Genomic DNA, 27246 nt, shown 5'->3' with positions numbered 1-27246 from the left:
CCACAGTCAAATGAAACAAACTGGAAATGTCTTTGATTTTCTGTGGTACAGATATGTTATTTATTACATGGTTGCTAGGGTAACCCAATCTGGTTGCTAGGTAGTTACCAAGGTGACACTCAAAAGGCTGCTTTGCTTCCGTGTGTCAAACAAAAGAAACCAGAATTTTCTATGATATTCTGGTGCAGAGATATGTGATTTGCAACATGGTTGCTAAGGTAACCCCATCTGGTTGCTACGCAGTTACTAAGGTGATACTAAAAAGACTCCTTGCTACCCTGAGTCCAATCAATGAAACCACATGTCTCTATGACATTCTAATCCTGAAATCCCCATCTAAGCATTTTGAATGGAAGTCAATGCGGTTTGGTTGCTAGGGAGCTCTAAATGGTTGCTAGGACATGGCTAAGTAGTTTCTAAGATGATACCTGAAGTCTGAATGCTCATCCAAGTAAAACAAGCCGACTGACATTTCTCTAGGACATTCTGATCCAAAGATATCACTTTCAGCCTTTTTGAATCGAAGTCAAAAGGATCTGGTTGCTAGGGATCTCTAAATGGTTCCTAGGGTGTGGCTAAGTAGTGTTGTCAAAAATACCGGTACTCCGGTACCAAACTGGTACTCAAACAAAAAAGTATTTACGATACCAGAATTTCTGGAGGTCTACCCGGTACCCATGCAGAGTCGGGAACTTTCGAACGCTCACAACAAGCAAAAGATGACGACAAGCAAAGTTGCTGCGGAGTCTCAACTGAATCTTGTCGAAAATAAAAGTGGAAAAAGCCAGGTTTGGAAATTCATAGGTTAGGGAAACATCATAGATCAGCAAAACCTATTTGTGAATGCTGCTTCGCAATTTTCTGACGAAAGGAGGAAACACATCAAACTTAATAAAGCACATGAAAGACATACACCCGGATTAATTCAAGCACCTAAAGCAGGTGAGTTTAACACTAGAACTAACGGAATTCTATAACTACTAGAATGGCCATAGTGGTCATTCTGATCGTTCGTACTAGACTGTACCAAATGTCATTTTTTTCATGTCATATTTACATTCGAATCTTCTATTGAGGTTTTAGAATGAAGCTTCTAATGTCTGTCGTCATATTCTATGACATTATCACCCTAAAAAATAATTAAATCCTCGAACAAAATCCTCAATTTGAATAAAATAGTATAATATGGATTAAATGGAGCACGGAGTGCCAAGCGAACGCAGATAGGCCTACATAATACGATATTGTTTTTAATATATAGTGCTAGACTATACAAATATATATATATTAGCTGCTAGACTGGCCCGGAAGGTGCGTGCCTCACTTTGTGTCCAGCAAGTTTTCACCACAGTGAAAATGTTTTTGAAAGTCTAAACGCCAACAAACATGGATTGAGGCAGAATATTTCGTTAGATAAAAACATGTTGTGAATTTAGGAAATTATTACATCTATCTTTTTTCAAAACATGTTGACTTTACAATGCTCTGGAGTTATTGGAAATGTTTGGACAACACGAATCGGAAACAATCCTATGCAGCCACCACTGGAATCAAAAACCATGAATAAATGAATCTGTTATAGTAATAATAAACACCAGGACACGAAATTAAAATTCTAATGAATGTGAAAATGTATTAGTTCATCGACAACCACAGAACTTGCTATTATAGCTTATTACAGATACAAATTTGATTGTTTTTATTTTACAAAGAAAATAGAATATAAATCAATACAATAGCTTATAAAAACATCACCAAAGTGTATTTCAATGCATAGTAAAAACCTTTGACATGTATTGAAACACATATAGGCCTAACCCAAAATGGCCAAAACGGTTAATAAAGAATATGAACATTTGCTAAACTGTGGGAAAACAAACTGATTTAGAAAGCAATATTTATTTTACTGTGATCAAAAATATAATGCAGTAAAACTATAATGAAAATAGTACGCTGTAAGATCATTATGAACGAATTCTCGTAAAAGTGGGCTCACTTGAACAAGGCATCTGGTTGTTTTGGGGGCAAACACCACACATCATTCACTGAGGCTTGTGGATCGATTACTCAGTCAACACAGGTACTCTCTACCTTCCATGTGCAGCTCCCACAATCTACCTTTTGACATTTGACATTTGTCACAAGAGTCCTTAGTTTTGTTTTTCTTGCAGTTTCTCCACACTTGACACTGCCTTCCCTCCTCCATCATCAGCTGTCCTTGCCAGGGTCCTCACACATCAGCTGTGTGGCTTTTCTCATATGGCCGTAGCGAAGTTCATTTGCCAGTCGCATTATGAAGTTCCTCCGTGACATTCTCTCATTTGTGCATTTCTTGAACATGATGGAAGCATTTATCGCAGCCAGGTCAAGGATATTATAAAACACAGCCACTGGCCACCTACATGTGGGTGCTTTCACATAGTATTTCCTCGCCATTTGATCTTGCACATCTACTCCGAACTTGGTTCTGTTGTACTTGGACTCAAGATGGCGCCGAGTATGGCTGCTGCGTTGCGAGCTCCGTTACAACACTGCGGTTTATTGTTTGTTTTGTTTACAGTTCTTTGTTTTTTTGTCTTGGATGTTGTCTGCCTTATTGTTTACTGACAGACAAACGCTTTTGGACATTAGTTCTACAATCACACATCGAAAACCGGACTTCAAATTCCTTAATGCCGACCCGCTGTTTACAAACACGCCGGTGGAGCCCTTTGTCTGTGCTGCTCGGCCGTGAAACGCAGAAGGAAAAGAGGAAAACGAGCCGGCGTTCTCATCAGAGTAAGACGTCGTGCAAATCGACCCCGCTACCCAGTATACTACTGGCAAATGTTCAGTCTCTGGACAACAAACTCTGCGAGCTGAGAGCCGGATCTCTTTCCAACGAGACGAGGGACTGCTGCGCTATGTGCCTTACAGAAACCTGGCTGTCTCACGGAGATTCCAGACTCGCCATCGAAATCACGGGCTTTTCCGTGCACCGAGCGGACAGAGCTGAAAGACCTCTGGTAAAAGCAGAGGTGGTGGTGTATGTTTTATGATCAACAAATCATGGTGTGATCAGAGGAACGCATATTTCATCAAGTCTTTTGCTCTCCTGATCTGGAATATCTCATGCTTCTGTGTCGACCATTCTGGCTGCCGAGGGAATTCACAGCGGTTATCATCACAGCTGTGTACATCCCCCGCAGTTTCGACACAGACCGGGCACTCAGGGAACTGTATGGGTGTATAAGTGAGCAGGAAACCGCAGCACCCTGAGGCTGCGCTCATTGTTGCCGGGACTTTAACAAAGCCAACTTCAAAGCAATCGCCCCAAAATACCACCAACACATAAAGTTCAACACACGAGGGACCGGGTTTTGGATCATTGTTACTCTCCCTTCCGGAAGGCTACAAATCCCTCCCCCGCCCCCATTTGGCAAATCGGACCATTCTTCCGTTCTGCTTCTGCCCGCTTACAGGCAGAAACTGAAACAGGAAGCACCCACCCTCAGAACGATCCAGTGCTGGTCGGACCAATCAGACTCTGCGCTACAAGACTGTTTTGATCACGCTGACTGGGAGATGTTCCGTCCGCTTCTGATGACGACATCGAGGTTTACGCTGACAGCGTAACGTGTTTCATCAGGAAGTGCGTGAGGACGCTGTTCCACCAAAACTATACGGATATACCCCAACCAGAAACCATGGGTTAACGGCGATGTTCGCGCTGCACTCACCGCGCGGACCTCCGCTTTAATTCTCCTAACACGGAGGAGCGTGAACAAGCCAGTTATGCCCTCCGTAACACTATCAGTGCAGCTAAACGCCAGTACAGGCACAAGCTTGAAGGCCAGTTCAACACCACTGACTCTAGAAGTATGTGGCAGGAATTAACACAATCACGGACTACAAGCGGAATAAAGTCTCCGCCATGAACACCGCTGCATCTCTCCCGGATCTAACTTAATACATTTTATGCTCGCTTTGAGGACAGTAACACCGCCTCGCGGAGAGAGCACTCGCTGCTGACGCTACAGAGGTTGATTCACTCTCCGCCTCTGTTGTGGATGTAACCCGATCATTCCGACGGGTGAACATCCGTAAAGCCGCGGGTCCAGACGGCATTCCGGCCGCGGCCATCAGAGCGCGCGCGAATCAACTGGCTGGTGTTTTTACGGACATTTTCAATCTGTCCCTCTCCCTGTCTGTAGTCCCCACATGCTTCAAAACATCAACCATTGTGCCTGTACCGAAGCAAGCTATAATCACATGCTTAAATGACTGGCGCCCTGTTGCTCTGACCCCATCATCAGCAAATGCTTCGAGAGGTTAATCAGAGATCACATCTGCTCTGTTCTGCCCCCTCTTTGGACCCATTGCAGTTTGCCTACCGCAACAACCGCTCCACTGATGATGCCATTGCATCTACAATACACACTGCTCTCTCCCACCTGGAAAAAAGGAACACATATGTGAGAATGCTGTTTGTAGACTACAGCTCAGCATTCAACACCATAGTGCCCTCCAAGCTTGATGAGAAACTCCGGCTCTGGGCTTAAACAGCTCGCTGTGCAGCTGGATCCTGGATTTCCTGTCAGGCAGACGCCAGGTGGTTAGAATGGGCAGCAACACCTCCTCATCACTGACCCTCAACACTGGAGCCCTGCAGGGCTGTGTTCTCAGCCCACTCCTGTATTCCCTGTACACACATGACTGTGTGGCAACACATAGCTCCAATGCCATCATTAAGTTTGCTGACGATACGACGGTGGTAGGTCTGATCACTGACAATGATGAAAGAGCCTACAGAGAGGAGGTGCACACTCTGACACGCTGGTGTCAGGAGCACAACCTCTCCCTCAACGCCAGTAAAACCAAGGAGCTTGTTGTGGACTTCAGGAAGAAAGACGGAGAACACAGCCCCATCACCATCAATGGAGCACCGTGGAGAGAGTCAGCAGCTTCAAGTTCCTCGGTGTCCACATTACTGAGGAACTCACATGGTCCGGTCCACACTGAGGCCGTTGTGAAGAAGGCTCACCAGCCTCTTCTTCCTGAGACGGCTGAGGAAGTTTGGAATGAACCACCACATCCTCACACGGTTCTACACTAGTACTGTAGAGAGCATCCTGACTGGCTGCATCACCGCCTGGTACGGCAATAGCACCGCAGTACAACTGCAAAGCCCTGCAAAGGGTGGTGCGAACTGCCAGGAACATCATCGGAGGTGAGCTTCCTCCCTCCAGGACATATACACCAGGCGGTGTGTGAAAAAGCTCGGAGGATCATCAGAGACTCCAGTCACCCAAGTCATGGGCTGTTCTCACTGCTACCATCAGGCAGGCGGTATCGCGAGCATCAGGACCCGCACCAGCCGACTACATGATAGCTTTTTCCCCAAGCAATCAGACTGTTGAACTCTTGATCTATCAGGATCAATAATTAGCACTGCACTTTATTAATCTATAATCTCACACTGGACTGTCAACATATTCTCCTCAATACAACTGCTATATATATATATATACACATATATATTTCATATACTCCCACTTATTGTATTGTATTGTATATTCTGTTCTATATTCTGCATTGTATATAATTATTGTGTTGTGTAAGTATGTGTACATCTGATTTGTAAATTGTTTTGTGTAAGTATGTGTACATTTGATATGTAAATTGTTTTGTGTAAGTATGTTGTTTATTGTAATTGGTATATGTCTCAGCCACTGTCATGACTGCTATGTTGCTCGGAACTGCACACAAGAATTTCACCTACTGTTGCACTTGTGTACATGGTAGTGTGACAATAAAGTGATTTGATTTGATTTGATTTGATAGTATGTGACTGTCCCTGGTTTGGCCTTTTGGCCACTTGTGATGGCAACAGCTGTGTGGACAGTGCTTTCCTTCTTTTGCACTAATAGACTGTAAGCTTTGCATTGTCACGTCTCAGCACCTCCGTGGTGAACAGCGCCCTTTGTTCCTTTACGTAACAAATGCTGGAATGCATGCGGTCAAAATGACCGTTATGGCCATTCAAGGTAGAAACACTCTGAACTCTTTTTTTTGTTTTGAAATTTTAATAAAATAACAATGTTAGAATAAAATACACACATTTAAGAAAAGTCATGGTCATATGGGTTTTATTTCAACAAAGTTATTACATTGCAAAATTTAAAAACGGTCAAAATGACCGCCGTGGTAGTTCTAGTGTTAAAAACACATTATCATTTGCATTAGGGCCAAAACGTTTAGTCGACATTATCGACATAGTCATATAAAAAAAATTGACGAGAAAAATGTTCGTTGTCTGATAGTTGTTTGATCTCATTTAACGTAACATGAAATCACATTAAACTGTAACGATGACGCGTGAGGGCAGAAGTTCACGCCTGATGGAGGACGAATTACACAGATCAGTCCAGATGCTCTCTAAACTTTCACAGTTTATTTTATGTAGATCCCAAAGTATTAGGGAATTATAAAAAAAAAAAAAAGTACATTCAGAAGCATGTACCGTTGTGGAATAAGCGGAGGCGGAGCTCTTTAAAGGAAACATCCCGGCGTTACATCTTAAATGCAGTAAAATTTAATGCGTTATAGCTTTATTAAAGTTAAAATAATACAGAAGCAGTTCATGTTAATAACTTTAAACTCAGAAACTGGCGAATGTCCCGATCTAAGGGGGAGAGATTGAAATTGCACCCGGCTGATAGAGACTCTGCCTCGGGGACACTCATCCCTCGAGCACACACGCTTAATGCAGCTAGATTAGAACTTAATCATAATATCTGTCTATATGTCCATATGCATTTCTTATCATGAACAAAAATGGCAAAATGCAGCTTTATTAATAAGAGAGCACTTTGCACATTAGTTTGGAAATTGTTTTTTATTCATTCTATTGTATGCTTGTTTATTTAGGTTTTGTTTTTTAGTACTTGGTAAAAACTTAAAGTAAAAGTTGAAGCAAATCTAATATAAGTGTTCAAAAATACTTGAAGCATACATTGTTCAGTTTTGTTATAATTAAAAAATTATATATTTTAATTAAAGTGTTGCTCAATGGCATATTTCTGTTCTTAGTTCTGCTGCTAATGTTTTGTTAACTTTGTTATTAAAACTGTTGTTTAGTAACCTGTTTTTGTGTTTTGCTTTGGTACCGAAAATGGTATTGAGTACCGTGAAATTTCACTGATACTGGTACAGACTACTGAAATTCTGGTACCGTGACAACACTAGCTAGAAGGCAGCTGTACTGTCAGTCACACAGCCCTTCCAATCAAGGGCGGTTTGTGTCCTGCATGCAGGGAATATTACAAATATCATTATAAACTTTAATTACTTTATAATTTTTAACAAATCGTAAACACGTTCCATTTTTCATTTCAAGCACTTTTAAGCACTTTTCCACAAAACAAGCCAACATTCCAAGTTTTCCAGACATTAAATTTCGAAAAGCTAAATTCAAGCACTTTAAGGACCTTGTGCGAACCCTGTTATTGCCTTTCTTCATCAAGCAGATGCTTTTATCCAAATCTGACAAACAGAATCTATTCTTCCAAAGGAGAAATTAAGAATAAAAAAGGCTGTCAATGTAATCATTTATTTGTCTGATTTACAAGGAGTGGCTGAATTGCATAATATTTCAGAATTAACTTTGTACTCATTGAAGACATTTCTTGTTGTGTGGAGTATATATATTGATCAATTACTCACATCACGCTTAACCGAAGGGATTTTATCGTTAATATCTTTGGAAAGATTTTACGTATTGAATTTTTTAAATAACTTTTTGCAAGGGGGGTTTGCAGATGATGCTTACCAAATTTCATGCCGATTGGACTAACGGTCATGGAGGAGTTCTATAAAGTAGGTTTTTCCAAAAATTAAAAATGCCAGAAAAAATTATAGACTGAAATGAAATTTGATTTTGATTCTAGCCCTTACGGCCCCAAAGTTATGAACACAAATGCAAAGGTGCTTATTATAGTGCCACCTAGTGTCTGAAGGATGGGTGTGTGGGTGCCTGAGTAATGGGGGCGATTTGGAACTATCCTATCAAGTTTGGAATCTCTACGACTTAGACACTTTTAAAGCAGAAAAAAAAAGAAAAGAAATCTGAACAAATACATTGGGCTCCTGCACCACTATTCAGGCTTTGTTCAAAGTTTTGTGAGAGTATAGAATCGTTTAGTACAGTAAACCAAACCAAACCAAACCAAATCTTTACGTCCTTTATAATTTCTGTTTCTTAAAAAATAACATTTTAATAAAATACAGGAAATTGTTATTTGATTAATTGAAGAAATAATCAAAAGATGAATCAATTAGCAAAATGATGTTAGTTGCAGCTCTACCCTAGTCCATCAGTTGAGACTCTCCTCTAATCAACATTTCTTATTTTAACAGTGAGTGGACTGTCAGAGGACAAATTATCTCAATTGGACCACTAATTTAAATGGGTGGATCGAACAAAAATATCCAGGTCACATGCCACCCCAAAATCAAAAGGAGAAAAGATTACAAAAACAAAATTAAGCCTACATGAAGACCATTACGATTTTATTTCGATATAATTTTCATGGCACCCTACCCATGCAATTTCATGATCATTATGCATCCAAACATTCAACTGGAGTTGTTTTGTTCAGCCTATTATTTGTGATTCTTGTGACCATAGTGCAGTATATTTACATGAAATGTACAGGAAAAACTCACGTGCGAAAGGGTTAAAATTAGCATAAATGAAATTCTAACAATTCAAGTAAAACAAATACTATACAATGTGGATAATATATAATATATTTGTTATGAAAATAATGTGTTAGATCTAATAATGTCTTGTCTAATAATAACTTATTTCTTATGATTGTCATGAAACATGACCTGGACATGTTCTTAGCAGGTGTCAAGAGATTCACTCAAATATAGCATCACCAAGCTCACACTTTGGAAAGCAATTCAACTCATCAACAACCTTTTTTGTAAGGACGGTCAAGTTTCTCACCTGGTGTTTTCTGGGTCTCCAGAGACTTGCCCTTGTAAGTGTTGAATAGGCTAAGGGTTGCATACTTGGTCTTGCCATCCTTTGCCTTGGTGCTCTGCCCTGACTTCTCTGACATTTCGCTGGAAACTCATTGAGTCTAGTCCTGCAGCCACACCCCTCAGAGCCAGCCCCTTGGAAAAAGACAAATATCAAAAGACTGTGTGAGCAAAGAGGAAACCATTAAGCATTTTCTTCTATATACTATATACTGTCTTCAATCAGTACTTTTACATGCACATTTATAATCAGGCAACTGCAGGACTTTTTGCATCGTCGAGCTACAGTCTTGATCTGTCTGTCTGGATTCTGTTAACTTTAAAATATTTTTTTCCAGCAGCGATGCTGTTGTGCATATCCACGAGCCCGCAATTTAGGTTGCATTATTTAAAAATAAAAAACAAATACATATAGATTAGATAATAAAACTAAATTTAACAGGACATACATGTATAACAACTATCTACACTACTGAATCACAGTGGTTCTCCACCCAGATTTTACACTGACATCAAGTGGCGACCCAACACATTGAAAAACATAACCTGTATTTAATGTAGCCTGGGTGGCCATCTTGCAGTATTGTTCATGGTTTTTCAAGTAACAGGGCATGTATAAAGTGCCATTATTTTCCAGTTGATGTCAGTCAACCCTACACAAACAAACCTAGCTTTTACGTTGTATCAAGATTATTAATGAACCAAGTGAAATTTCTGCAGTATCGCTCATAATTTGCAGCTGCTATTGGGGAAGCACTGTAACAGCTATACATACATGCTGAACCAAGCCAAGCTACAATTGCACTATCAAAGTCTGTTTGTCCAGATTCAAAAAAGTCTGACTAATTAGATTTTTGTCTTAAGTGTTAACATGACATTTAAAAGATTAACTTTTGTTTTTGTCAGACTAAAATCAGACTTTTTAAGTGTGTAATATTCTTGTGTAAACATACTGAGTGTTTCAAGCTGTATGTTTCCTGTTAGGTTCACCAGGAGCCATTGCTAGGAAACAATGAGACACAGACAAGAGTGCATGTGAGCGAACAAGACCCCAAAAATACAGTGTCTATGACTTAATAGCCTTAATACTTGTTTCGCAATTTTTACAAATAAATTAACATCCAGAGTCCTCCAAACAGAAGACTTATTTGAGGTCATGCCCTTAAATTGCAAAGAAAAACTATGTGTGCATCAAACAGACAAATAGTCCTTCCCTACTTGGGGCACAATCTCACTTGTAGAGATCGAATAATATGATATCTAGAGAGTTGTGTTTTTTTACCATGTAATGACAGAGAAAAATATATTTACATTTCTTTCAAGGTTGTAAAAATTTGAAACCAGGTAGCATTCATAAAATAGAACGAACTAACTGTCGATCTCGTCAGATGCTGCTCTATGTAGGGGTGTAACAGTTTATCCTGGCATGACACAAGGTTAAAAAATATGATGAACATTGTGGAAATTGGAAGTTTTTATTATTATTATTATTATTATTATTTTAGCGTTTATTCCAGGCTATCAATGCGTGTGACGTCCTTCGCCTACATAATGCGGGCATACAAATGGAAATTGTTTATTGCACACAAGGAGCTCGAAAATACGATTGCACTTTTGCAGCCACAGGTGTTGTACGATGAGTTCGGCTGAAACTCTGAAAAACTGAAACTAAAACCATGTAAGCGAATGTATTACAATGAGCACCAGGAGCTGGAGAGAGATGTGCCTTTTCAGTGCGAGGGATCTAATGTTCGTTTGAAGTGAAAGACTGATCTGCTCTGACTGCGCAAAATGAAAATGTAGGTTTAATGATCGTGCCGTATTAATCTACTACATATAATGCTAAAAATTGTGTATAATAATGCTATGGGGAATAATAATCCTAATGTCAAATGTCATGTCTGATTTGATTTCATCAGTAAATAATTATTTAACCGGTTAAGCATGCACTCAAGGAAAGCAACTGTTTTCCAAATGTCTTTAAATGTATTATTATTAAGAATTAAACTATCCAACTTTTCTTGATTCAGGCTTAGTATAGTGAACCAAACCAAACCGTGAGTTCAGTATCGTGAATCAAACCAAATCGTGAGTTGAGAGAATAGTTATACCCCTAGCAAATAATATTATAATAATATAATAAGTAATCCAATATTGATATGGCCACACAAATTTTGCATTTGAAAACAGAAAATGTGCATTATTCAGAGAGAAAGCTATTGGAAATTTTGAAACCAAGACTAAGTGCAATAACTAATTTAGTCAAGCAATAATCCAAAAATGTCCAAACTAGAAGTCGACCAATCGTGGGTTTTGCCAATACAATAACTAAGGTGGGAAAACAGATAGTCCGATAGTCAATTAATCAGCTGATAATTTTTAAAATGTATAATATGAATAAAAACTTTCCACTCAATGTTAAATAGTGCTGAACTGTAGCAAGTATTACTTTCCATGGCGATACTTTAATACATTTCTCACACGCTCATATCTTCTTCAAAGCCTTTCCCAAAATTTGTCAACAAACATTTTCATTGTCGAATAGTCCTTTGATTTAATTTAATGTAGCATGAGATCACTTTAAACTAATGATGAGAAAAGCACTGCAGCTAGCGCCTGACTTAGAAAACACCTCACAGTCGAGATGCACTCTAAACTTTCCAAACAGCTTCAGCTGATGTAGACTGCAAAGTATGAGGGAATTTTTATGCAAAAATACAAAGTAAATATAGAAGCACTCTCATTGTGGAATAAGTGGAGCTACCGCTCCACTGAAGCAAAACTTGCTTGTCGAACTCATCTTTAAAAGGAAACACCCCAACATTACATCTTAAATGCAGTTATATTTAATGCTTTATAGCTTTATTAAAGTTCAAATAATATGGATGCAGGTCATGTAAATAACTACAAAATGTTTCTGTGCGGTCAGTGCCTCTTTTATGAGTTGCGCGGATGTCCCAATCAATTGGGGAAAAGATTGAAAGTGCACCCGGCTGATGCACAGTCTGTAGCGGGACGCTCGTCGCTCAAGCACGAGTGCGTAATGCAGCTAGATTATATTTTGTATTATATTATATTGGGCCTAAAGCCTTGAGCTTGAGTGCTTCGCCTACCAAGAGTGATGGTGATCCCTCCTTCCCCAAGCTAAACAAACAAATGGAGGCAGCGGACTTGAAAGTCAAAATTCTTGCTTCGCTGAAAGAGGATTTCATGGCTCTGCTTTGGTCGGAGCGTAAGACTATGTTAACTGAGGAATTCGAGGCGGTTAAATCTAAATCGCATGCAGTTAAAACATAACTGGCAAATAACACTGCAGTAATCCTCTCCCAGGTGGACATGATGAAAACAGCCATATCCAATATGGAACACGGATTATCATCATGCTCAGATGACATAACTTTGCTGCAAACTAAGGTGGAAAACCTCGACACCGAGGTAATTATATACACATAATTTATTTTTTATTAGATTTAGGACATCTTTATGCTAAAAGTGATAATGTAACTGAATATTTCACTCTACCATTTTTTTGGCCTTTAGTTTTTCTAAAGTTCTTCACTTCAGGATAGTATTAACCAAGTACGCTGCTTATAAGAAGATATTCTCCCTTTCCTTTCATTAAAAATTGACTCATTTTAACATTAAGGGAATGACAGACTGCTGGTTTATTCTTGACATATATCTCCTTAGTAAGTCATTTTAAAATTACCATTTAATCTGGGGGTGTTTTCGTTTGATTGAGTTATTATATTGTTTTTTAGATATACCAACTATCTGACATAATACTAAGGGTGGGAATCTCTAGACACCTAACGATTCGATGATAAAACGATTATCTATGCATCTTGATGCATCTATTTTTTCAATACAGAATATTTTCTCAATGACTGCTTTGTACTTTTAAAGAAAAATATTTGTAATGATTCATAATGAATTTACTTCCAATAACTTTTATAAATACAACAAATGGAAGCAATGTGGCAAGTCAAATCAGACAAAAAAAATAAACATTTTGCTGAGCCAAAAATCATACAAAGCTTTCTGTACTAGCAGCTCTCATACAACAATTATGCTTGTGGCATATTCTGAATAACTTGTAAATTGCACTTAAATTAAAAAATAATATAAATTGCACTTATACAATGATAAATAAGAGTCTAAAGCTTCTGACTTTAAATCCTGAACATAAAGAGTCCCTCAGATAAAAAAACAAAAATATTTTGCTTTAAACTACAATAAAAAGCAGAGGGGAGTCAAAATGTTGACTACCTTTTTATAAATGGCTGACACACTAAGTGGAGGGCAGTACAGTAAACTGTAGAACTAAATAAGACTCTGGGTTTACTTCCAGGTCTGTTTACAGAATATTGATGGCATATATTGATATGAAATAAGTGACCGTGCGTGACGGTGCAAATGTGTTTAGCTAGTGATGTGCAAGTTCTCATGTAAGAACAGGAGCTGGTCAACATGTTCAGATGCAAGTGTGCTCCGCTGTGCAGTGACTATATCTCCTGCTGTAGAAAAAACTCTTTCTGCAGAGCCACTAGTGCCAGGAATACATAAGTATCTCACGGTTACTGTCACATACGATTCAGAGGCAATGGATGTCCACGCATCACAGGTTAGCGCTATCCTTGTTGCTTTCTTTAGCAACTCAATCACATCGATTTTGGTCTCGCTGTATAGTGTGGGGATCGCTGTGTCAGTGAAGTATTTACAAGATGGGATGTTGTGTCTCGGCTCCAACGTACGCAACATACCCCGAAAGCCCTGGTTATCAACAACCGAGTAAGGACGCAAATCCTTGGCAATAAATATTGTAATCGAATTTGTAATTCTCTTAGTCTTTTCGGAGCTGGGTGGAAGCTTTGACATCGCATGCTCGATTGTCGTCTGGTTCGCAGCTACTACCGGCAGTTTATTTTCTTCCTCCGGGTGGAAACGTGTAATATGGTTTTACATGTTTGTCGTGTTTCCAAAATATTTTATTTTATTTTGACACAACTTGCATACAGTGTGGCTCTTGTCCAACTCACGTTTCCCTTCGTCTTCATAGAATCCAAAGTGCTTCCATACACTTGCTTTTAATCCCGAGGGTGCCGGTGGAATTTCCAGCTGAGCCATCTGTGTCTCGTGTTAAGTGCATGCCAAAAGACTGTCCGGGCGCTGTAGTTGCACACTTACGAGGTCCGTCTTTTGCGTTCAGTCCACATTACGTTAGCAAGAAACATTCATAAAATCTATGCTTGATGTTTGTGAATCGATACAGAATCGTGCAAGTCCACATCGTGATGAATCTAAGAATCGATTTTTCCCACCACCCCTACATAATACTGTGCCTTACAAAATGTTACATTCCAAATACAGTGGGGCACTGTCTATGAGGACTATTGTGGACTAAGCATTTCTTCAGGAAACACATCTGCAAACTTTTGATCATTTCTGTATCGGGGGAGGATGGGTATGCCAAGATTACCATTCCCATATTCACTCTTAGTCCAGAGGGGCAGCAATACTTATCAATAAAAATATCCCATTTGTTATGTCAAAGGTAGAAACTGACTTATCAGAGTGTTACATCATTTTAATAGGTAGGCTATATAACACACCAGTTATCCTGGCTAATGTTAATGCGCCACACTGGGATGAAAGTTAATTTTTACAAATCCTTTTGCCCAGCTCCCAGATATGAACACACATTGTCTTATTCTTGGTGGGGATATGAACTGTGCACCATCACCGATCCTAAACCTTAGCTCACCTAAAACGGTTACCTCATCCAAATCAGCTCTTGCAATCCAGGCATTTCTTAATTTGAATGGGATATCAGATGCGTGGCATTTCCGGAATCCTACATTTTTAAGTTATTCTTTTTTCTCTCCTGTTCATGGGACATACTCGTGCATATTACTTTTTTTTTTTTTTTTTAGATAAGAAGCTTCTTCCACTGATGAGTAACTGCGAGTATAAGGCAATAGTTATCTCAGCTCACGCCCCATTATTGATGAATAAGTATACCAACATCTCACACCAATTATCGCCCTTGGCGTCTTAATTCACTATTACTCACTGAAGAAAGTTTCATTAATTTTATTTCAACTGAAATTACTTCCTTTCCTTAACATAACCAGACCCCAGATATGTCCCCCTCAATAGTGTGGGAATCAATGAATGCATATCTTAGGGGACAAATGATATTGTATAGTGCAAGACTCAGGAAGTGTCACAATGCAAGGCTTGAACAATTTATGAACTATATTTTACAGCTAGATACAACAATTGCCACTGCCCCATCTAATGATTTATTCAAACAACGACTAGTTCTTCAAACAGAGTTCAACCTCCTATCAACCAAACACACTGAAAACCTCATAAATAAAACACAGATGTATGACTTTGGTGAAAAAACTGGGAAAATTCTTGCTCACCAACTCAGTCAAAAGAATGCTGATTGAATTATAGCAGAGATAAATGATGATATAGGTACTAAGAACATACAGTGGATATAAAAAGTCTACACACATCCCTGTTAAAATGCCAGGTTCTTGTGATGTAACAGAATGAGACAATGATAAATCATGTCAGAACTTTTTCCACCTTTAATGTGACCTTTAACGTGAACAATTAAATAGAAAAACAAACTGAAATCTTTGAGGGGGAAAAATAAAGAAAAACTCACAATAAACTGGTTGCATAAGTGTGCACACCCTTAAACTAATACTTTGTTGAAGCACCTTTTGATTTTATTACAGCACTCAGTCTTTTTGGGAAGGAGTCTATTAGCATGGCACATCTTGACGTGTTAATATTTGCCCACTCTTCTTTGCAAAAGCACTCTAAATATGTCAGATTGCGAGGACATCTCCTGTGCACAGCCCTCTTCAGATCACCCCACAGATGTTCAATTGGATTCAGTTCTGGGCTCTGGCTGGGCCATTCCAAAATGTTAATCATCTTCTGGTGAAGCCATGCTTTTGTGGATTTGAATGTGTTGGCTTGCTGAAACGTGAACTTCCTCTTCATCTTTCTAACGGACGCCTGAAGGTTTTGTGCCAAAACTGCCTGGTATTTGGAACTGTTCATAATTCCCTCCACCCTGACTAAGGCCCCAGTTCCAGCTGAAGAAAAACAGCCCCAAAGCATGATGCTGCCACCACCATGCTTCACTGTGGGTATAGTGTTCTTTGGGTGATGTGCAGTGTTGTTTTTGCGCCAAACATACCTTTTGGAATTATGGCCAAAAAGTTCAACCTTGGTTTCATCAGACCAGAACACTTCCCCCATGCTTTTGGGAGACTTGATGTTTGTGTTTGCAAAATTCAGCTGGGCTTGGATGTTTTTCTTTGTAAGAAAAGGCTTCCGTCTTGCCACCCTACCCCATTCATATGAAGAATACAGGAGATAGTTGTCACATGTAGCACACAGCCAGTACTTGCCAGAAATTCCTGCAGTTCCTTTAATGTTGCTGTAGGCCTCTTGGAAGCCTTCCTGACCAGTTTTCTTCTCGTCTTTTCATAAATTTTGGAGGTACGTCCAGTTCTTGGTAATGTCTCTGTTGTGCCATATTTTGCCACTTGATGACGACTGTCTTCACTGTGTTCCATGGTATATCTAATGCTTTGGAAATTCTTTTGTACCTTTCTCCTGACTGATATCTTTCAACAATGAGATCCCTCTGATCCTTTGGAAGCTCTCTGCGGACCATGGCTTTTGCTCTGAGATGCAACTAAGAAAATGTCAGGAAAATCCTACTAGAACAGCTGAACTTTATTTGTGATTAATCAGAATCACTTTAAATAATGGTAGGTGTGTAATGACTTCTATTTAACATGAGTTTGAATGTGATTGTTTCATTCTGAACACAGCCACATCCCCAGTTATAAGAGGGTGTGCACACTTATGCAACCAGGTTATTGTAAAGTTTTTCATTTTCCCCCCATGAAGATTTCAGTTTGTTCTTCAAATTAATTGTTCACATTATAGGTCACATTAAAAGTGGAAAAGGTTCTGACATGACATACATAACAAAAACCTGCCATTTTAACAGGGGTGTGTAGACTTTTTATATCCACTGTAGATCATTCTTAAATTAACTATTGTTTCTACAAATTCTACTCAAAGTTGTATACTACAGAATCCCTTGGGAATGATTCTTTGTTTGACTCCTTTTTTGGGAAATTAGATATTCCCACAATTAAAAAAGAAACTGCAATTGGTCTAGAACAGGGGTGTCAAAGTCAGTTACTGGAGGGCCAGCTTCAACCCTAATTAAACACACCTGAAGCAGATAATCAAGGTCTTCAGGAGTGCTTGAAGATTACAAGGAGGCATTTTGGAGCAGTGCTGTGACCCTCCAGGAACGGAGTTTGAACCCTGGTCTAGAAGAACCCTTTTCTTTGGAGGAGCTAATAGATGTAGTCAACTTAATGCAAAATGGAAAATCTCCAGGACATGATGGGTTCCCAAGTGAATTCTTTAAGAAATTTACTAAACAACTTGCCCATATTGTGCTGTCTGTCTATGAAGAATAATTTATTAATGGCTCTCTTCCTCAGACCATGCGACAGGTGGTCATATCACTTATCCCTAAAAAAGATAAAAATCGTGAGTGTAGCTCCTATCGCCCTATCTCACTCCTAAATGTGAATAGTAAAACTCTCTCTAAAATGTTAGCCTGCCGTTTGGAAACGGTCTTACCCTTAATTGTATCGAATGATCAGACAGGCTTTATTAAAAATCGCCACTCCTTCAATGTACGATGTTTAATATCCTTTATGATCCCACTCCACCCGAGACCCCAGAAATACTAATATTGCTCAATGCCGAAATAGCATTTGATCGGGTGGAGTGGGATTATCTTCTTTATACTCTCAATTTTCATTTTGTCTCAAAATTTGTCTCGTGGATAAGGGTGCTCTATTCCTCACCATTCGTGGCTGTCTGAACAAACAGCAATCTCTCCTCCTATTTCCCACTCAGTCTTGCCACTAGGTAGGGTTGCCCATTGTCACTTTTATAAGGGAATACAGAGAAATATCTCTTTATGCTGATGACATGCTTTTATACCCATCTAACCCCTTAAATAGTCTCTCAAAACAGTTAGTTTATTAGAAGCTTTCAGCAAAATATCAGGATATAAGGTTAATTTACAAAAACATTTGATTATGCCAATGAATGCTATAGCCAAGCTGAAAGCATTTAATGCATCCCCCCTTAAAATAAGTGCATATAAAATCAAATACTTGGGAATATGGCACACACATGATTTTAAAGACCTCTTTAAAGTCAACTTCCCCCTGCTACTACTTTGCCTGAAACAATACCTGGAACCTGCTACCTTTATCATTAGGAGGAAAAAGCAATACAATCAAAATGAATGTGCTGCCTAAATTTGTATTTCAACGCATTCCTATATTTTAATAAAAATAATTGTTTAGGTCCATAGACAAATTAATAGCTGGATTTATTTGGAATAAGAAAAACCCTTGTATACACAAAGGGATGTTACAGTGGCACCGTCAACATGGAGGAATATCTCTCCCTAATTTCCAATTTTATTACTGGGCTGCTAATCTAAGGAACGTTATACTGGAAGGAGTCCCCATCCTATGACATCGCTCCCAAATGGTTACAATTAGAGAACTCATCCTGTGACCCCGCTTCCTTACTAGATTATTTAACATAATCGGCATCGGCCAATATCCAAGTATATCAAGCCGATTATTAGGCAGGCGCATCTGTGGGCAGCCTAGTGTTGTTGTGGAACACGTGTTCGACGCATGCTGCCCCTAGAATCATTTTCCAGCAGAGTGAGCAGACCTCATCCAGTGCCTAAGAAAGGAGCTAAGTTCCTTGCAGTAAACAGTAATGATTAAATTTGTATAACTCCTTTATATTTAATTAAAAACTTTTGATATGTTACTGCCAACTTCAAGAAAAAACGCGACAAACGCGATAGGCGACATGACATTCGGCTACTTTGGATATTGATAGCGTATTTGAAGTTGCATTTTCACAGCAGAAGGGTGGCTATCATGTCACATAAGTAAGCAAGAATTTTGCAATTACAGACAGTGAATCTGAGACTTTTATTTGTTCTGTTTGTGTGTCTTATATTTGAGAGGGTTGTCACTCAACGCAGAGAAATAAGTAATAAAAAAGATACCAACGCACTATAGGCTATTGAAGGACTGGCTTTGGTAAGCTCGGACGTTATTGGTTCTGCTGTCGGTACTGGAGAAATTAAGAAAATACATTTATTATTGCTATAAAGAGAAAGTTATTTTTTCATCTCGCCAGCCATTTCTATGTATAATAATATGAAACCATTTGTCTGTGATGCAATTTAGCTATTCGCAGTCAGAGAGAGAGAGAGAGAGAGATGTCGCTCACGCAGTGCCACAGCGAGCACAACACGGGTCCTGCTTAATGAGTGACAGAACTAAACATTCAAACGTAGCCTGGTTTAGATTGATTCAGCGAGAGTGAGGGCGGGGCCTTGAATTCACAGCTTTACTTCCTGCTCACTAATGCGCAGGTCTGGTCCCAAAATCGCAACTGTGCAGACTCAAGTTCCAAGATGTCAGCGCCATATTGGAACACCGGCGGCTTCAGTTCTCACCAATGGAAAAGAGCGAAGGGGCGTCGTCCATCTTTTTTTACAGTCTATGGTTCTACGTGAATCATTATAATCTGCTGTAGCAGCATTTCAGTGTCCGCAAGGGACGGGTATCATAATAATAACGCAGAATACAAGATGGCGTATAATTAAAACATCTTTATTATACGTTTACTGAGCAAACAGCATTAACAGAAACACCTGTAGAGTCCAGAAACATCTCTTCTGTCTCCTGTCATTTGTTTACCTCACAAGAGAGAGCGTGTCGCCCTTATTACAATCCCCGCGGAAACAAGTGAAAGCGGAACTAATATTACCAACATCTAACAAAATGAAAAGGAACATGCACATAATAAATCTATATCAAATATTTAGTTACATTAATATAGTGCTTTGCTAGATTAAACATAATAAAATAATGAATAAAAATAATTAAATTAAATGGTGACAAACTAATAAAATTTTCACTTTAAATTTAATTACACCAATGGGTTATCAGCTCAACATCAGTTTGACATTAAGCCACATTCTTTAGGACTATCTTATATACAGTAAATAATAGTTTGTATAAGCCTACTAGTTTTTAAGGCCTAGAATAAAGAGTAACATTTATATTTGAAAATTATATTTTGTGTATACTGAATTATTGACTGACAGCAAAAACTAGGCAACAACTATGATTTTACTTACAGGGAAATTTAGTTAACAGTGACATTGAGCAGAACGCTTATATATAACCAGTTTTGACAGAGCTGCTGATAAAAAGTTAAATGATCAGCATCGATTGAGGAGATAAAAAGAGAATTGGAGATCGGTATCGGATGTTAAAATCCTGTTTGGAGTATCTCTGATACTCAAGGTGACTGTTTCAAAAACTGACGAGGATGATGATTAGTGGGATAAGACACTATCACAAAATGGACAAAAACAGGTACACGGTGGATGGTAACATTTTGATATGAAGACTTTGTTTCACTGTTTATATATTTATTTGTTTGTGGTTGAACTGGAAAAAAAAGGTCTTAAGTTTGGTTTGTTTTTAAGAGGGCTCAAGTGTGAAAACCCCAGCAGCCTTTTTGCAGTTGAACGTGGAAAACATTACCATCATAATCGCAGTTCAAAACGCAATATTTTTCAAATTAATCGCAATATGACTTTTTGTCCAATTCGTGCAGCCCTAGTAAGCACATTTAATAAAAATGTTAAGTCGGGGCACAAGCTGAATAATCAGTTAAGATCTAATGAATAATCATTGCAATAATCGCCAAATACTTTTTCGAATAACTGTTAGATTAATCGATTATCAAAATAAACGTTAGTTGCAACCCTAGACTGGAACAAATTGGACGCCCCACAACCCTGGGAAAAAAACTTCAACGGATCTGCATGAATTCATAAGTGACTTTTTTTATTATTATTATTATTATTATTATTATTATTATTCAAAATAGCGTATTAACAGGAAATGCAAGCAGCTTCTTTCCTTGACTTTCTAACCAATCGAACAGCTAATGTAGTCCTCTCCACCTTGTCGGCAATGCAAGTCTAAGTCCTTGTGGTGGCGGAGGACAAATCTCAGTTGCTTCTGCATCCGAGACCGTGGAGATGTAGCACGTGTGGAGGCTTCCCGATATTCTCGGAGGCATCCACGTACAACTCACCATGCACCCCACCGAGAGTGAGAACCACACATTATAGCGACCATAAAGAGATTACCCCACGTGACTACCCTTCCAAGCAACCAGGCAAATTTGGTTGCTTAGGAGACCTGGCTGGAGTCACTTAGCACGCCCTGGATTTGAACTCACGTGTGGTAGTCAGTGCCAATACTTGCTGAGCTTCCCAGGCCCCCGCAACTTGCAATAACTGAATAAAATATGAATTCTGCTCTCTACCAGAATATCCTCAAGGAGAACGTCTGGTCATCAGTCAATGAATTGAAGCTCAAGCACAACTGTATTATGCAATGATACAAAGCATAGGAGTAAGTCCACCTCTGAATGGCTCAAAAGAAGCAAAATTAAAGTTTTGGAATGGCCTAGTCAAAGTCCTGAAATAAACCCGATTGAGATACTGTGGCAGGACTTTAAATGGGCAGTTCATGTTCGAAAACCCCCCAATGTGGCTGTTCTAAAGCAGTTCTGCGAAGATAGGTGGGCCAAAATACCCAGCATTTTGAAAGACAAATTTCCAGAAGCGTTTGGTTGCAGGAGTTGCTGCTGAAGTTGACACAACCAGCTATTAAGTGTAAGGGGGCAGATAATTTTCACATGGGATATATACTTATATCTTCTTTGAAGATCTAAAAAAATGTACTATGAAAAATACACAAAAATAGAAGAAATCAGGTAGGGGGCAAATACATTTTCAGAGCACTGTTTGTGAGACTGCAGCCAATAAACAAAAGCTGTTGTCAGTTTTAACCCCACACTTTCAAGAGCCTGTCATGTACATAAACCTGATGCAAAGGTGGTGAAGAGGTGCATTTTTTGCAGATTCCCTCCCAAAACACTGTTAATTTCCCCAAACTCCCTTGGTTACAGGCCCACTGGCTTGAAATGTTACATTTTGATAGAGAAATAACACCAAAACCAATATTGTGTGCACGGCATTTCACGCCTTAATGATTTCATCGGATTAGGGTTGCTCCGATACCAAACGTTTGGCTTCAGTACGTAACCAGCCCTGGTACCTTGGTATCAATACTAAATCAATACTATAATCATCAAATAAAAAGCTTTAGTTTTTTTTTTAAATTACACAGAAAATGACTTGATTAAAAGAACTGCGTAAAGTCTCACAGATAAAAAATTGTGTTTTACGTTTGAATTTTTCTGGATCCCTTGTTAAATGTTATGATCAAATAGTGTTTCATCAAATTCATACATACAGCCTTAGTATGTATGAATTTAATGAAACACCATTTGATCATAACATTTAACAAGGGATCCAGAAAAATTCAAACGTAGAACACAATTTTATAAAAATATAATAAATAAATATAATTATTGTATTTATTTTTTTACAAAATAAAATTTCAGCACAACAGAGCTTCACCGTATTAATGAAACCATTAAAAAAAAAATCTGATTGCCTGTGGTACAAGGCTGCTACGGCTGTAATGATGTAACGTCTTAAAAACATGAATAACCGGCACTCCTGGAAACATAAACAATTTGATTTAAAAAAGTATAGCTTGGTCTTATTTAAAATGTAAAAAAAAACTGAGTCCCGCTGACCCAATGAGGAAATTTTTAGGTGAAGTATTTGCTCTTCAAAATTTTTATCATTTTTTATACATGTTTCTACGGTTCTACTAGTTAAAAATCAAAACGGGAAATGGAAATTAAGCCATATATAATAATCATGACAGCCCGACCGTCAAATAACTTTTCTAGACATTTCACTTACATTGCACACACAACAGAGAACCTAACATACAGTAGACTTTGTTATTCCGTTGAAGGCTTAGACTTTCAGTTATTAACAGATTAACAATAACTGTATCTGAGATAGTGAGATAAAACAGACATTTCAATCACATCAGTTTCTGAACTGCTCTACACAGACTCCTCCCCAAGCTCTGACCCCCATCATCTTCCTATCACCCAGCCATCTGCCTCCCAACTAAACAAGCCAATCACAATGCCAGCTCTCAACTGACATTCCCAAGAGAGCATCCACCCAATCAATCTGGCACTGAGCTGCAGTCCCTGGAATTAAGATAAAGTCAATACATTTTCAATAGATTATTCAGGGGCTATGAAGAACACACTCTAATAGAAAACTTCTCAGAGTTTCAGTTCCAATAGACCAGAAAGCCTCAAAACATTTGCTTGATCTTCTGCTTCAGTAGCTCCATGCCTTTCTTCTAAGTTAAACTAACACTATTAAGGATTTGTCATGTTTCAACAGTGTCCTTGGTGGCATTTTCTCTAATGAGTATATAGAGCTCTTCATAAAGTGCAGGAAGTTAAATAATTAAGTCAACCTCCACTGAGGCAAACAAGCACATTCCCCTAATTTCACCCCTCCTGCTGCAACAGTGAGATCACAATGAATAAAATCTGACTTGTTCTTGCTTTTGCCGAAACACTCAAAGCACTTATGTTGTTCTTTAATCCTAAATAAATCAGATTCTCTCAGTTTAATGTTGTATTCAAGTCCCATGGATCAACAGCTACCAAGAAACATCTTTCATCATCATATCCCATTGAAGCAATCTGGAGACGAAGCATCACTGCAATCACAGTGTCACAAAAGGATGAAAAATCAGTTTTATCTATTAGGTTAGGACACTATGAGTCAGCTATACACTTGCCAAGGAAAGAGCAAGAGCGGTAACCGCCCATTTGTATGCATTGATTTTAATGTTTTGAGTACTACTTGGACACTTGAGCTTTCACCTTTGGCTAATCTACCAAAGAATAGGACAGTGGACAACTAGTGCCTGCGTGATGCCCTTCCTGACGACTGTAACCAGCCTTAAATTACAACAACATAACTACCGGTTTGAGATCACGCGGATGCTGCAATAATGTGCTACAACAAGCCGAACAATTTCCCATATAATAAGAGTAATACCTTATTGAGAAAGTGAGACGTGTCTTGAGAAATGCTGGTCAGATGGGCCCGTTTAGTTGGCCTGCAAACCTCCATTCTCCTCAAAACCTCCCCTTTAACTTCTATTATTTGAGCAACGTCTACACTCAATGTGGTAATCTTAACACTGCCATGTTTGAAAGATAGTGAAAGCAGGCTGTTGATTGAGTGATTTCAATGTAATTTGTCGTATGAATGGCTCACGGCAGTGCTAACATTAGCAGGACTGAATTTTTCCTCCTCAAATAAAGCAGCAGCGCGCCGATTATCCATTAACATACCCGTCTCCGCCGGTCCCGTCTCTCTCTTCGGGTGTTTCGTATATTCCGTCCAAAAGGTATGTGGCCTGGTTCGCTTTGTGTTGTATGTTTGTGTGTTTTCGAGGCCGGCTGTGGATTACAAAAGCTTGTGCTATGCTAGTCCCACACCGCTGCAGCTAGCCGAACAGATAGCGAGCCAGTAAATCTTCTCCACAAACGAGACAGAGGCGCTTCTGTCCCCCTGTCTCTGTATTTTTCTTTCTATGAATCACTCTCCGTTCGCGCCGCCGGTGTGCCGTGCGCAGTTACAGGCGGCTGGCGGTTTCTCGTGGTCTCGTGCTGAGACTGGGGTCTGTTGCGCTCGAGAGAGGGCCCCGCTCGCGCCGCGGCCTGTCTCACAATCAAAGATGGCAGAGCGCCAATCAACGAGAGCCTGACGTCACCGCGTACAGGCGCTGAGTAGCGTCAGCGAGCGAACAAGAGCATTTAACATTTATCGCACAGCAGATGGCGTCCTTTCACGTTTTTCTTGGCAACATTTAGAAACTATACCAAATTTTTTTGGAGTGTGAGTATGTAGGCTAACGGAGTTTTTGGAAAGAAGTTTAAATTCTCGTTTTGTCAAATTATAACAGTTGTGTTCATTTTTAAGATTATGACTGTATTTGATTGTAAATTGGGATGCTGGGCTGTGATAGATCATTTACATTTATGCATTTGGCAGACGCTTTTATCCAAAGCGACTTACAGTGCATTTATTACAGGGACAATCCACCCCCCCCCCGGAGCAACCTGGAGTTAATTTCCTTGCTCAAGGACACAATGGTGGTGGCTCTGTGGATCGAACCAGTAACCTTCTGATTAACAGTTATGCGCTTAAGCCCACTACACCACCACCACTCCTTATTAAATTATTAAAATTATTTTAGGTCTCACTGTGTTCTACTTCAAACAAGAAAGCGATCAAAACATCTCTTTTATCAAATATAATTTACTAACTGTTCAAGAGTATTTCCGATTTATGCATTTTAATTTTGTAACTAAATTCCTTAAAATTAAATTGAGTAATCTTTAATAACATTAATGTTAATAATATAATATGATTTTGATAAACATTATGCAATTCAACTTGATGGAATTTTTTAATTAAATTGAAATGTGTAAATCTTCAAAAAAGGGCTAAATGTTTTGTATGTGTTAACTGGGGGTGTTTTTTATTTTATTATTATTTTATTATTATTTATTATTATTGTTTGTTTTTTATTTACATTTATTTATTTTATTGTTTTATGTTGTTGCTTATATTTGTTTTAATTTATTCATTTTAAAGAATACATTTAAAATTTTACATGTTAATGTTGCTGACTCCCCAGTACTGTTTCTCTATTAAAAATAAAATGTAGAATTATTATTTTTTTAAATATAAAATATATAATGTTTCGCAGGGCCATTTCTGAGCATACTTGGGCCCTATAAGCGAAATTCTACTTGGAGGCCCCCAACAACAATATGAATATATTATCCACACAAAACACAAAAATAAATAACAACAATAAATTAATATTAAATAACTATACAAACTAAAGATAAATGACAATAACTAGCTATATACAATGGGACAGGAGATACAAATTTGATTATTTATATTAAATTATTCTCCTAAAAAGTGGCCCCCTTTTTTGTTCAAGTGAGCCCACTTTTAGGAGAATTCGTTCATAATGATCTTACAGCGTACTATTTTCATTATAGTTTTACAGCATGATATTTTTGCTCACTGTAAAACAAATATTGCTTTCTAAATCAGTTTGTTTTCCCACAGTTTAGCGAATGTTCATATTCTATTAACTGCTTTGGCCATTTTGGGTTAGGCCTATATGTATTTCATACATGTCAAAGGTTTTTACTATGCATTGAAATACACTTTGGTGATGTTTTTATAAGCTATTGTATTGATTTGTTTTTATGTTACAAAGAGAATAATTTAATATAAATAATCAAATTTGTATCTGTAATAAGCTATAATAGCAAGTTCTGTGGTTGTCGATGAACTAATACATTTTCACATTCATTAGAATTTTAATTTCGTGTCCTGGTGTTTATTATTACTATAACAGATTCATTTATTCATGGATTTTGATTCCAGTGGTGGCTGCATAGGATTGTTTCCAATTTCCAATAACTCCAGAGCGTTGTAAAGTCCAAAAGTCAACATGTTTTGAAAAAGGATAGATGTAATAATTTCCAAAATTCACAACATGTTTTTATCTAACGAAATATTCACCTCAATCCATGTTTGTTGTCGTTTAGACTTTCGAAAACATTTTCACTGTGGTGAAAACTTGCTGGACACAAAGCGAGGCACGCACCTTCGGGGCAGTCTAGCAGCAAATATATAATATATATAGGCCTATGTATTTATATAGTCTAGCACTATTATATATTACAAAAAAGATCGTATAATGTAGGACTATCTCATGTCAGCTTGGCTCCATTTGATCCATATTATTCTATTTTATTCAATACATTTTTAGGGTGATGACGATATAAAATATGACGACAGACATTAGAAGCTTCATTCTAAAACCTCAATAGAAGTTTCGAATGTAAATATGACATGACATTTGGTACAGTCTAGTATGAACGGTCAGAATGACCACTATGGCCATTCTAGTAGTTCTAGAATTCCGGTAGTTCTCGTGTAATTAGTGTCCTTTGGAAGATCAAAGCGTGTCT

At 38.4% G+C, this 27246-nt stretch overlaps 1 protein-coding gene across 3 annotated transcripts in view; it reads right to left on the bottom strand.

The window, feature by feature from the left end:
* Positions 1-24904, bottom strand: part of prrc2c (proline-rich coiled-coil 2C) — a 67613-nt gene extending 42709 nt beyond the window's left edge. For 2 of the 3 annotated variants that reach the window (XM_052098189.1, XM_052098191.1), the window contains exons 1-2: positions 24535-24904; positions 8996-9165 (exon numbers count right to left, since the gene is read on the bottom strand). In XM_052098189.1, the coding sequence (XP_051954149.1) occupies positions 8996-9110 (115 nt within the window). In that variant the 5' untranslated portion in view covers positions 9111-9165; positions 24535-24904. Of the gene's footprint in view, positions 1-8995; positions 9166-24235; positions 24382-24534 lie in introns of those variants that run through there. The other variant, XM_052098190.1, reaches the window with a different exon arrangement.
* Between the last annotated feature and the right edge of the window lie 2342 nt (positions 24905-27246).

Source organism: Xyrauchen texanus, chromosome 30 (genome assembly GCF_025860055.1).
Source record: "Xyrauchen texanus isolate HMW12.3.18 chromosome 30, RBS_HiC_50CHRs, whole genome shotgun sequence".
NCBI lineage: Eukaryota > Metazoa > Chordata > Actinopteri > Cypriniformes > Catostomidae > Xyrauchen > Xyrauchen texanus.
This window is presented reverse-complemented; position numbering and strand designations above follow the sequence as displayed.